The sequence below is a fragment of the Cibotium barometz genome, chromosome 39 (genome assembly GCF_041138505.1).
Source record: "Cibotium barometz isolate CiBa-2024 chromosome 39, ASM4113850v1, whole genome shotgun sequence".
Lineage (NCBI taxonomy): Eukaryota > Viridiplantae > Streptophyta > Polypodiopsida > Cyatheales > Cibotiaceae > Cibotium > Cibotium barometz.
Genome location: NC_141084.1, coordinates 20,570,515 through 20,584,098, shown reverse-complemented (window position 1 = coordinate 20,584,098; position 13,584 = coordinate 20,570,515). Strand labels below are relative to the sequence as shown.

Here is a 13,584-nt window from a genome sequence, read left to right as displayed (position 1 = left end):
CTCGTAGCCAGGTGTTGATTGCAGGAGGACGGGGGCCGAGTTTTGAGCTTACCAGATCAGTCCGACAGAGGTGTCCTCACGCCCCGTTTCTATTTCTCTTCTTTGCTGAGGCTATGAGCATGTATTTGACGGCAGAGGAGGTTAGTTTGAGAGGACTCCAGCTCCCAGTCCGGGGGGAGGACCTTCTTGATGCTGAGTTTGCTGACGACACGGGCTTATTTTTGCATGGCCAGGAGGCCAATCTTCTTCGGGCAGAGCAGTCGCTCCAGGTTTTTAGTGCAGCTTCGGGAGCATTGATCAATTGGCGCAAGACAGTGGCCTTTTGGATCAGTAGCGCTCCTACTTTGGCATGGAGCCCAGACCCCGGTTTTAGATGGATTCCTCCTGGCACAGCAGTGCGATATTTGGGATGCCAGATTGGACTAGATTTGCCACTTGAGCAACAGATTGCCCCGCTTCTTCTGAGCATTTGGAAGAAGCTTTTGTATTGGAGTATAGCTCGGCTATCCTTGGCTGGGAGGGTGGTGGTGGCAAATCAGGTGCTTTTAGCGACCATGTGGTACATTACGTCTTGCTGGATCTTCTCGAGCTCTTGCATCAGCCAGGTACAGAGGTTGATCAGGAACTTTCTTTGGTCCGGGCGGGACGGTCAGTCTACTCGGGCGAAGGTTGCTTGGGTAGTTATTACACTTCCGCTGGCCCAGGGAGGCTTGGGCATTATAGATCCAGTCGATCAGAGTAGAGCCTTATTGGGGAAGCTTATTGTTCGGGGGCTGCTTCCAGGCGCTGAGCCTTGGAAAGAGCTTCTTTTGCAGCGGCTGCAGGCTCGGGCTTCCCCAGCAGGCGGCACTTGGGCACCAGAGATTTGATGGATCTTCATAGAGATGAGGAGGACAGGCCTCAGTAGAGGATGGGAGGACAGATTTGCTTTGAGCATCCTGAGAGCTTGGGAGCTGCTGAGATCGGGACTCTCTCAGAGACCTCCTTCGTGTGTTGAGGAGCGGGCCAGACAGCCGCTCATCTGGAGCCCAGCGATTCGCACAGAGCAGGGTCATATGCTGGGTTCTCGGCCTCGTCTAGCATGGGGACCTTTGGCGGCAGGCCCAGCACGTAGCTTTGGAGACTGGCAGGCCTTTTGCAGTCTCCCAGAGGAGATCCAAGTGGAGAGACTGAGTCACTTCAGAGGGGGGTTGATTATTAGGGATGACATTCAGGAGGCACTCACAGAGGAGTGGTTCACGCCTCTCGAGCTAGTGGCCCCACGGTGGATGGGAGCCTTTACACAATTGGAGATCCTGATTGCTGTCAGAGCTTGCACTGAGGATGGCAGATGCCTCTACTATGAGATTCAGGATGAGGGCAGACTCCAGAGAGTGGAGGTGGAGTCGCCTTTGGTTGCAGAGTGCACCTTTCAGAGGATACGGGTAGTGGCCGCCGCTTCTCGGTAGTGGCCGCCGCTTCTCGGAAGTGGCATATTCACCCAGACCCTGCAGATGTGCTCCCGGATTGGTGCATATGGGCATATGCAGCGCGCCCCTTGGCCCGGCTACAGTGGGACCCTGGGGAGTACGAGTGGCATGATCCTTATGCATCCCTTGAGGCCACAGAGATCACCTTTTTCCAGTATACTGTTCGGCTGGGGCGGCATATTTTGACGGCGAGGAGGATGGTCTCTCCAGCTGCAGCGGGGCACTGGCGGCTACAGGGACTTTCACAGGAGTTCCTGGAGGATTTTTGGGCCCGGCTCTAGGCTAGTCGACAGGCCCGCAGGATCTCGACTTTCCAGTGGCTGGTCGCCCACCACAGGGGCTCAGCAGTTGGCACTTGGCTTGTCTACAGCGGTCTTCCGGCGGCCTGCGTCCGATGCGGCCACCCTATGGAGACACAGAGACATTGCCTATGGGATTGCCCTTAGGCGCAGCAGATTTGGCTGCGGATGTTGTGTATTCTGGCCCCCCTCTCTCCAGAGGGTATGTTTACGTGGGGTGCCGCTGCTTGGTCGACTTCGTCAGGGCCTGCTATGGGCTATGAGAGGAAGCAAGACAGTCAGGCCATCAGATTCATTAGGGGCCAGCCTCGCCTTGTTCCTTCACCGGATTTCTCGTCCGCCAGCTGGACACAGGAGAGGGATCTACGATGGGAGCTCCTCAGCAGCCTCACCATCTGGTTCACCCGGAGGGCCCGGTGTTTCAGGGCCTTTGAGGGGAGACTGGAGCCACCAGCAGAGACTGTACGGGGGATTTGGCAGGAGTTGATCCACACCCTGCGAGGACAGTATGACCGCATCCGGGGCGACTCGGATGAGGCGATCTTGCGGCGCCAGGCCTTTCACACCACTTGGCGCAGCGGCCCCTTCTATACCCTGCACGCGGGGTCCCCCCGTTGGCATTACAGGCCACTTGTTTTGCTTTTCCCTCCTCCTATTGTATGATTTAGCCCCTCAGTTCTTTGTACTGATGCTTGTACTTTTCAGGACCTAGGGAGAGTCTCTCGGGCTGCCTTGCTTCGTTCACTGCTCTGTTTTTCTTGTGAGCAGGAGAGGATCTTTTGTAGCCCTACGGGCGTTTTTATATAACTAATGAAAGGATCTTTTCTCGGAAAAAGAAAAAAAACCTAGCTAGCTCCATCCTGTACCATACTGGGGGTATAAAATGGTATACAACAATGAAGGAGGTGTCCACAGCTCCTTGAAGAACATGCCTGGGTCTGCTCTGAATCGAGCCAGTCGCTCCGCACCCTCTCAGTATATTCAATATAGTACAAAAAGGTATACATTCTTGGCAAGCCATAGGCTACCCCATAAAAGGTAGAACATCTAGTCTAACCTAGTCTATGACCGAACACCTCAACAAGGTGAGAGAGACCTCACAATGAGTTATGTGTTGCCTTTATAGGCTTGGGAAGTACACATGGATTGGCCGACCTGCTGTCGGTCATGTCCCTGGACAAATAATCCCTTTTTTTTTGCAGTCGACACGTGAACCATCTCTTTGTCTGCTGGCCGACAGCCTCCCGTTCCATCCAAATGTCTTGTGTGCGAAGACTAGTTGGAAAAGCTCCTGAATCTGGTTCTAAATCTTATCTTTGTGTTGCCCTTTAGGGATTAGTTGTGGGATTAGCATGTACATGTGCATGCACATCATCCCCTTCTCCTAAACTTGATGATGGGATTTGGCTTTTTCTAAAAAAATGAATCTAATTCGAGGGTCTTAATCTTCACTTGATTAATATCCTTTTAGTCAAGTTTTCTTTTTGCAAGGGGATCATTTGTACACCTTTTATGTGCATCGTGTGCATATTTTTGTACACCCATGCTTATGTGCACAATTTATTGAATTCAACCTTAATTTATTTTTAAAATCAAGCCTCACAATTTCTAGAGTATCAATTTCTCTAATTATTGAGCTTTTATTCTTTGACTAGGTTTTAAACCAAGGTCAATTTTAAATAATTAGTCGTAAGGTCACTACTAAGAGCAAGCAATATTTTGTTTCTAAAAGAAAAATGAAAGAATATTCCTCTCTCAAAGGATTAAATTAATCCTTTATTCAAGGTCTATTCTAAGCTTTAGAATTTACATGGTGCTTATTTAAGTGAATTAATTAAAATTGGACACATAGCCATATGGAGACCTTTGATCTTGATTAATTCTTAAGGTTCTTGTATATTTATTTATGCAAGAAGTATTTAATTTAAATTAATTCAAATTGAACCAATCAAGGGTAAGAAAAGGTTTAAAAAGGTCAAATTTGAGTGATAATTATGAGTTGTACCTTTTTGGCCTTGAAATTGACTTGATATAGATGCGGAATTTGATGAAGATGACTTGCACAATGCCTTGGAAGTCCACAAATTTTTTTGCTTCTACCTAGGTTTTTGTAGTACTCAAAATTACAAGGTTTTGATAGTTTTGAAGAGGTTTAATGGCTAGAAAGAGGACTGTATAAGTCTAGGTGATGTACTTGGTACAGAAAGCAATAAAATGGATTCACAAGCATCAAGAAAAAACTCGTGGATTTCTTTTGAGGGAAGGTGGGTATTTATACTAGAAATCGATGGTTGGGATCCTTCCATGCTATTAGTCTTGTAGAGTCAATGTCATGCCATACCTACCATGCAACTCATGCACACCATAGAGATTGGGGGCTAAACTAAACCTTGATTAACATGCATGCACTTTATCTATCTAAAGTGAACTAATAGAAGGTGCACGACTCTAGTTTTGCATAAACCATTTACCATAAACTGACCAATAATTACCATGGGTAGAAAACCACCACATATCAACCCAATCTACTCTGGTTTTTTTCAAACCATGATTTTCTAAACCTTAGAAAAATTACCCTTAGCACAAATAGACTAATTAATGTGCACACACATGGGTATGCATATTAATTTAATTCATCCAAGGGGAACTCTTGCAATTAAATGCTTTAATATTTTAATTAATTACAAGTACTCGATTAAATTATTTATTTTCTTTTTCTTAATTAATATTTACCATTTTACCTTCTTAATCTAATTTAATTTGCAAGGTGTGTGCACTAATGTGCACAGTAATATGCATATGTGCACCCAGGGGTCTTCTCTTTAGTTTTGCACATTTTCCCTTAAAATTTATCTGAAAAAGGCTATAATTTATTTTATTTACACACTTTTCTCAAAAGGATGAACTCAAGCATTTTTTCATTATCAATTAAATTTTCAGCTAGTAAGAGGGATCTTACATTGTCTGTAGGTTGTTGTTGAGGAGCTATACTGTTGAGTTGCTACCTTTGGAGGTTCCTTGAGCTTGTGTAGACTACGACTTGTAAGGGGGGTATAGGTGCTGGCCAGGCGGAGGTATTGGTTTGAGTAGGAGTTGCGTAAAAGGGTGGATTGCTGCCGTCGAGGAGAGCTCTTCTAGTGTTTTTGTGTTGATCTGTTGCAGAGTTGATGAGGCTGAGCTGCAGCCACCTGGGATCACACCTTGAGTATTTCTGTAGATGGGGCCACGGATCGTGAGTGCTCACTGGTGGTGGTGGTTGGGAGCAGCTTGATACCACTTTCTCTTTCTCTTGCTTTTGACATGCAGACATCCCCTTGTTATTATTTGCAGAACGTTGAAGCTTGAGGGAGCTGCTATAGCAGTCTATACTGCGTACGGAGGGCAGTGTTTGAGGGGATGCGGATGTGCTGCTGTGTTGTGGAAAGAGGTGCAAGTTTATTGCTTGTGAACATCTTCAGACCTCTTGATGAGTCTTCGCCAGCACAGACTTGCACTTTTGCTTGAGCTGAAGCCAAGGCTGGGACTCATTGCTGAGCTGGTGCAAGCTACTGCCACTGCCACTTGCCAATATATGCATAGTTGCATGTTTTCTTACTGAAGCTACTGATGAAGCTCACTGTTGTGAGTCAAAGAGCTTGCTCAGTTACTGGATGCACCCTCTTAGTATCCTCCTTTTACAAACTTTCTTGTTGCAGTAGACAGGCCAAGAATGGGGCTACAATACAGAGTGCTAAAATATGTGAAGAGCTCTCTCTCTCTCTCTCTCTCTCTCTAGAAATAAAGGTGAGGGATGGAAGGAAGAGAGTATTAACCCTTTTGTTCAATCCTATGTAATTTTTAATATAATATAACCCTATGCACAGCCATGGTTCTGATACTATGTCGAAAACATGGATCTAGGCATGGCTACGGTTCATAGTAAGTGGAAAGCTTCATGATTAAACCTAATCATAGGAAATTCATCAAACGTCACACTATTGAGTTAAGGAGTATTAATCACAACAAGAATACTGAAAACACACCAGATCATTGAGAAATCTCTCACAAAGATGAGGCCAAGTACAACATGTATAGCCAAAAAGGCTTATCTTGACATCATTGCTTTCATCGCCCATCACTTACATCACTCAATCTTATCTAACCTATTCACATTCTATCCAATTCACCCAATCATTCTCTCTCAAACCATTCAAACTGCCACACATAATTGCACATATGGTGCTCACACACACATCGAAAACCCGCTCCTATTGGAGCCAAATTTTTAACAATGTGTAGGTCAAATGACTTACATTTCTCCATATCTTCTCTCGCCCACCTGCTTTCTACTTCCTTCCCTTTTCCATTTCCTTTCAAATCTCTCTCTCTCTCTCTCTCTCTCTCTCCCCCCCCCTTTCCCCCAAGTCATACTTCTCTTGCTGATGTTTTCCTGTTTGGCTGCCCAAAACTCTTGCTCCGGCTCCTAGAATTAAACCTCAACATTTTTCTTTTGCATGTTATGTGTGCAAGGCTTATACAAGAAATAGTTTTGCATTCAAAGGTTACAGAGGGTTTTGTTTAGTGTTTATGTGTGTGATGCATTGGAAGTTTGTTCTTCTCTCTTTTTTATGGTCATAGATTATTTTGATTTTTGGCCACGTTGCAAGGTGGATTCTTCTGAGGATGGAGATAGCGATGAAGTCACATCCTTTCAGAAACTGAAAAGCATGGGTTTTTCGTATGCTGCCATCCAAAAGGCTATTGAAACATGTGGTATATCATCTACCACTTATATGAATGGATTCTGCACTGTTGGAAGGAAAGTGCTTGTTAAACATGTTGCTACTGTGTGTGTGTGCAGAGAGCCTTGATTTTGAGGTACTTCTTGGCTTTATTGTTGAAACTGAAAACGTGGACTTACTGCCCAAAGAAGACTCACAAGTGGAAGAAGACGGCCAGCAAACACAGGCACATGTGAGTTCCTAAAGGTGTATCTAAAAAACTTGCACTGTTGTGGAAGAATTTCAACACAGGCATGTTGATGATGCGAGTTGTGATGCCATGGCTGTAGGTCCATGCTATGCATTTCTGAGTCCATAATTTAAAGCTTGTTGAAGTTAAGGATGCACGTTTATTTGAGAGAATGGGCAGTGGTCTTGAGCTTCTGTGAATGGGCGGTGCACTTTCATTTTGAGAGGGCATCTAAGTAGATCGTGCTCTTGTGTTCTTGAAATGAATACACCCCTATGAACACATGCAATAATAAGAGAGACTAAGGTGAAGGTAGTTTAAGTTTTCATATAACACAACTGACTTAGAACCGAACATGTGATGTATAATGGTTGGAGTTGTTGATTTATCTTGCTTACAAATAGATAAGGAGTGCTTGGACTACCTCCCTCCAATTTTGCAATTTGCAAATGAGATAAGAGGATCTACATCAATACGAGCGAGCTGTAGCAGCCCGCCCATTCACGAACCTGCGCCACCTCTCCCCCTGTCCCCCTTTGTGCTGCCCCTGCTTCTCTCCTCTTCTCCCTTCTGCCCGCTGTTGCCCTCTACCTCCCTCCCTCCCCTTCTCCTGCGCACTGCCCTCCTGGGCGTTTCTTTCTGCCTCCTGCCCGTTATTCTTGGAGTGCGCCCCTGCCTTCAGCCTTCTTTCTCGCCGCTAGAGCCACCCCAAACTCTGCACATATATGACAATATCATCACCTGTAGCCTCTCTATGCTCCTCCACTCATCCTTCTGTAGGCCTGGCCCCAGAGGGCTGCACCATACATAGCTGCTGGTTGTACTAAAGAGTCAAAGAGCCAACATTTAGTACGGGCTCTTGGAAATGTGCCTTGTGTTGAAATATACAAGTGAATAGGGTGTGTGTGGGAACAAGCTCTTGGATAGAGGCTGTAAAAGAGGAGATGTAATTGTGAAAGAACCTGTGAAAAGGTTAGAAGAATCTACCGGGAGAGAATAATGGGTAGCATGAGGGAATTTAGGAGTGTGGAGATATTCTGGGAGATATTCAGGGAAAAGAGAAGAGGTGGAGAGAATCAGGCAAAAGGTGGAGATATTCTGGGAGTGAGTCATGGAGAAATCAATGGGATTTGATGCTTGATGTAAACTCTATAAATTGAGGCATAGCCCTAATGAGAATTTGTTGGTTTTTGAGTATCCATGCCTACATTAATCTATTTGCTAATTATTCACTAATTACGTCTTAATCACTTGCTAATCACTTTGTTAATGATGTTGATTCTAGTGTTTGATCCACCATAGCTCATCATTATGCTCAAATTTCAACACCTTGAAACATGGTCTCTCCAAAAGGGCCAGAGAGGTTGCCCCGTGAGCCTCTACCTCTGAAACTGTCCACAAATACTGCAATCTCATCAATGTATAGACCAAAGAGTGCCCTGCTTAACCCCAATAGTGCTACATATATCTCGCGAGAGTCCACCGGGTGCAGGTACTCAGTCAAGTACTGCCTCATATAGTGCCATGATCCATCACACCCCATATCATCTCATGTGAGAATTGGAGCTCTTGTAGGCGCCCAATCAAACGGGATCGGGGGATTGAGTCAAGGACTTTGCAGACATCCACAAAGCAACAATACACATGTCTCTTCCATGACCTCGCTGTGGATGCCACTTGAAAATACTAATCATGCTTCGAAGGTGTGACTGAAAAAGCATTCCGCGTGCTCCTCCACATTCTCGAGTCTCATCCTTGTACGTTGGTCCCCAGTTGTATGTTTACAATTGGAAAACCTCTCCCAAGCTTTGGTGCACCTTTAAGATAACATCATTACCAGTGTATGTCTCATTGAAGTGCAATGTGAATAGAATTGTGTCCCAGCAATCGGCATTTGATTTGGAGGTTGAATTCACCATGGAAGAACTACAACGTGCTGCGTGCACTACACAATTTAGGCAAATGGAAATCCCTAGGTTGGAATGGCTTGACAGTAGAATTTTTTCTGGCATTTTGGAATATGCTAAAATCTGAGCTGATTTTTATGATTAATTGTTGTTGGCATTTGGGGCTACTCCCTTCTTTATGGAAAGAGGGATTGGCTCATTTATTTCCCAAAACACATCTGTATGAAAAGCTATCGGATCAGAGACCAATAACTCTTATGCCTATGGTTTACAAACTGGCTGCAAGAATGCTGGTTAGACATTTGAAGAACATCTTATATGAGGGTCTACACCTTGCACAATATGGTTTTGTGCCCAGAAGGCAAATAATGGATAACATTGCCAATGCTTACATTGGCATTGAATATGTGAAATTTACTCAGCAGGATGTACTCATAATGTGGATAGACATAGAAAAAGCATTTGTACAATACAATGACAATTTATTGCCAGTGTCATGGAAAATATGGAGTTTGGGCCTATTCATTGGCTCTATGAAGGAGGCACTGCTCCAGCCTCCATGTATATTACACAAGGGTCTTTTGGATATTTGGTCTCTAGGCAAATCAGTGCGACAAGGTTGTCTCCTTAGTGCATTGCTCTATGCAATAGCCACTCATCCCATGCTCTTATTAATGGACAAACTCTTTGCAATGAACAAGCTACATGGCGTATAGATTTTAGATGTAAATCACTTTGTTAGCCAAGCTTATGCGGATGACTCGTTTTTCTTTCCAAGGAATACTCAAGATGATGTTAAAAAAATTATGGATGCGCTGGACATGTATGGTCTTGCGGCATGCTTGAAAATTAATTTTGCTAAGTCCAAGCTTCTACCGCTTAAGCATTGTGATTGGCACTCTATTCTTTGGCCGGGACAGATAATTTCACCAGAATAGATAGTTATACATCTTGGGTATCCTCTGGGCTAGAATGTCTCTCTGTTAGATTGGGAATAGTGCAATCCATTTTAATGGCTTATATTCAGTTTCACTTGCCTTTTGTTCTCTAGTCTTCGGGAGATTTGGATAATTTCATGTTTGCAGCATTAGCTTGTTTGTGGCGTACGAAGGTGGACAAAAAACCCATCAGGCTACTCAAAATGCATTTGGTCTGTACTCCAAGAATGCATGGTGGCCTCAATATACTGAATTTACACTCATGTTATTGCCAGGAAAGCTTCTCTTCTTTTGAGTTTCTTGGAGCGAAAATAGCCTTGGACTTTAGTGTTATCAAGTCTTGTTGCAACAATGAGAACTCCAACTTTTGGGCATTGGATGATTACTCATGCTCAGGTTATATTTGGATGCCTAGAGGGGTGCATTCTTGGATGCTCGTTTTCCACGAAATTGATTCAAGATTGGCAGAATCTGATGGCTCAAATGAAACGGTATGGTAGACTACCTAATCAAGGCAACTCTCTTCGCAGAGAGAGCATTCATTGGAGTCGTGCATTTCCGCAACCACTTACTCTTTTACATCATTTCCTTTCTTCCAAAGCAGTTAGATATGTTGAGGATGTAGTGAGTGATAGGGGCTATGTTCTTTCTTTTCCACAAGTTATGACACTTTATAATCTAGGTCTACATCACAGACCAATATGGTGAACCATGGCTTCTTTATTGCATCATTTTCAGCTTGTACCTCCTCTAAATTGAGTCATAGCTTGAAAGATTGGATATTGATGGATCAAAATGCAGGTTGCCATGCGCTGCGCTTTCAAAAGCTGACTGCAATCAGTGCATACAAATTGCTTCTTCCTCCACCTTGGATACAGGCTCATGGAAATTCACCATGACACATTAACAAGCCTTCTGGCTGGTGGAGGGTCTCTCTCTCAAAAATCTGGAAGAGTAAATTATCCCTCAAACAAAAAGTCTTCTTCTGGATATGCCTCATTGGTGCTTTATTGGTTGTCAGTTTTTTGGCCGAAAGACGTATTGCTCTTGCATCTTGTAGAAGGTGTTCACATCCACGTGGGACAGTATCATCTTCTATGGTCTTGCTCTTATTCCCTTGCTCTTCTAGACAGATTGTCAAGACACCTTCGTGTGAGTTGTGGGTAGATCTTTTGGCAAAATTTTTTGGCTATTTGGCAGCACTTCCCCCACTTTGCCACAATTTGATACTTTGCATGGACTAGATTTTGGTCCCTATGGTCCATTTATCATGCAAGAAATCAGCTGATCTTTGCCACACAAGATATTCTCTGTTTTGCTTTCTTCAGGAGATCTCTTCTTTTATTTCTTCAGGATTCTTTTGGCCTTGGAGATCTTCCCTTGCACCAGCTGCAAGTGTTCTTTGATTGATTTTGAATTTTAGCTGTCTCAAAGTTGGACAGCTGGGCTTGTAACTTACGTCATGTTTTTTGTATTTTGATTGTGGGTTTTCTCCTCCACTTGGAGGTTTCCCACTAGTAATATAACGTATTACAAAAGAGAAAGAGTATGACTCGCTAAAGTTGTCAATGACTGACCAAAGTGTGCCATTGCAATTTCATATTGCCACGCATAGGTTATGTTTGGTCCACAGGCCACATCCCCCTATTTGGGAATCTGTGCACGTTTCTCCTGGATAATCACTCGTTGATATGTAGACACCCCATTTGTCTCTAGCTTCCTTTTTCAGACCTCCTCTTCTCGGCTCCATTTGTATGTGTTATGGTGCCCCCCCCGAAACCCCGCCACCCCCCTGGCGCCCGCCCCTTTCCCTCTTTCAAAAACAACACAGAGAGAGAGAGAGAGAAAGAGAGAGAGAGAAAGAGATTGTGACTTCAACTAATCATCTGCAATTTTGTGATGCATGTAGGGAAAACACGCAAGAGATGGCCTTCTCAGAAAGATGTCCACTAACTCAAAGGCAGCAGATGAGGCTGGCTCCTCAAGAAATGTGTCCGGTTCAGTCAAATGGACAGAAGATAAAGTAAAGCTCTGGTACACATACATTGGCTCCAAGAAAAAGAGCACTCATTTCTCAGAATCGGATGGAAGTGACAGTGAAACCCAAGGATCAGCTTGGGAGGGGAAATCAGCCTTGAAAATAAAAAGGGGAAGCAAGAAGATTTGTGTCCTCCAATCCCAAAGAGAGGACATATCCAGACCCTTACCACAAGGAAGGATGATGGGTTTTGGAATGCCTGGCCATTTCATAGGAAGGCCCGGGCCATTGCCCAATTTGATGCAAGGGCCCCCCTATTTCTACTTCGAGAATGTGGCCAGTGTCCCCAAAACAGAATGGGACACTATCAAACGTCATTTCAATGGGGTGGACCCAGAGTTTACAGACTCAAAGTTCTTTTCAGCTAGCCGACGGCCGAGGGGGTATGTCCACAACTTGCCTGTTGAAGGCAGAAAGCTGATCCTGCCCACACCCCCCATGACCATTTTCGAGGCACTTCCTGGTACAAGGAAATATTGGCCTTCTTGGGATACCAGGGACAAGCTGAACTGCATCAACACACGGAGGGCCTCGGACAGTCTGTGTGATTTGATCAGAAATTTTTTTACAAAGTATGACGGCTGTGAGATTCCATACAATAGGCATCAGGAGATTCTCCAAGCATGCAAAAAATGGAATTTGGTCTGGGTGGGGCCAGGCCAACCTGCTCCTCTTGAGCCACATGAGATTGAGTTACTGCTTGGTTTTGACCGTGATCACAGCAGGGGTTGCTCAACCATGACCGACCGATATGATGCTCTTGGAAACTCCTTCCAAGTCAACACGGTTGCCTACCACCTTTCCCCCCTCAAGTCCTTGTATCCACAGGGTATGACAGTGTTGTCACTCTTCTCAGGCATTGGTGGTGCAGAGGTTGCACTCCACAAGCTTGGAATCTTTCTGAAGACTGTTGTATCAGTGGAGATAAACGTGAAAACAAGGAACATCATAGCAAGTTGGTGGAAGAAGAGTGGCCAGAAAGGGGATTTGATACTCAAAGATGATGTGAGAGAGCTCACCAATGAAGTGCTAGCTGGGCTGATTGATGAAATTGGTAGGATTGACTTCATCATCGGAGGAAGCCCCTGCAACAATCTATCTGGAAATAACCGGATTAGCCGAGTTGGGTTGAGTGGCAAGGAGTCCAGCTTGTTCTTTGAATTCCCAAGAATTCTGAATATTGTGAAGCAAATTATGCGTGAAAGGGGCTATATGTGAAAAATGTTGTAATAATGTGGTTGGCTTATATGTCCGTCTGCTATAATGTAAAATCCAAGGAAATAAAAGTACAGCCCCATGCCATTTATAGTGTTATTTTTCTAATGTTAACATAGATAGCCTTGTTTAGGAAAAAGTAAAAAAGTGTGGAGCTTTACAGACATAAATCCTGCACGTCCCTTGGATCTTGGTGTCTGTCTTATGGGCGGGAGAGATGTCTGTAATTACCTGAAGGGAAACATCATGAAGTTTGGGTTCTTGCAGGTTGCAGGTTATGAGTAGATTTACAAACTAGAGTGGGGAGCATCACTTGATTGAATGAAAGTTTTGCGTTTGTAGACATGGATTGCAATTTCTGGCATGATGCTTGTTAAGCATTGCTTGGAAACCACTAGCTCGTTTTTTGCTGGTTGCTTGCTGCTGTTGCGCGAGGAGAATGACAAGGCAGCAATTTTATTGCAAAGAGAGGGTCAGTTGGCTCACTCTGAGTGTTGATTGTGTGTAGTGATCAATTGATTTCCACATTATTGGTAATCTAGCTAGATGAGGGTAGGAAGCTATGCCATGCCTACATACACACCAACGTCGATACGGCAGCATACATGCTCAGAAGGTAGGTAAGCTATGTCTATTGTTCATACTCACGAGTATATATACTTGCATCCTCAGAAAGCAAGGCAACCATGTGATCTGTTCTTATCATGAGGGCAAGGCAGCTATATAAGGTGCTGTTATACATACATACCCATGAGTATAGAGCAACCG

At 44.3% G+C, this 13,584-nt stretch overlaps 1 protein-coding gene across 2 annotated transcripts in view; it reads left to right on the top strand.

The window, feature by feature from the left end:
• The window catches only part of LOC147615847 (DNA (cytosine-5)-methyltransferase DRM2-like), a 56,585-nt gene extending 43,673 nt beyond the window's left edge, over positions 1-12,912 (top strand). For both annotated transcript variants that reach the window (XM_086778452.1, XM_086778453.1), the window contains 3 exons: positions 6,415-6,520; positions 6,609-6,721; positions 11,473-12,912. In XM_086778452.1, coding sequence (XP_086634578.1) covers positions 6,415-6,520; positions 6,609-6,721; positions 11,473-12,819 — 1,566 coding nt within the window. In that variant the 3' untranslated portion in view covers positions 12,820-12,912. The remainder of the gene's footprint in view (positions 1-6,414; positions 6,521-6,608; positions 6,722-11,472) is intronic.
• Positions 12,913-13,584: the final 672 nt, after the last annotated feature.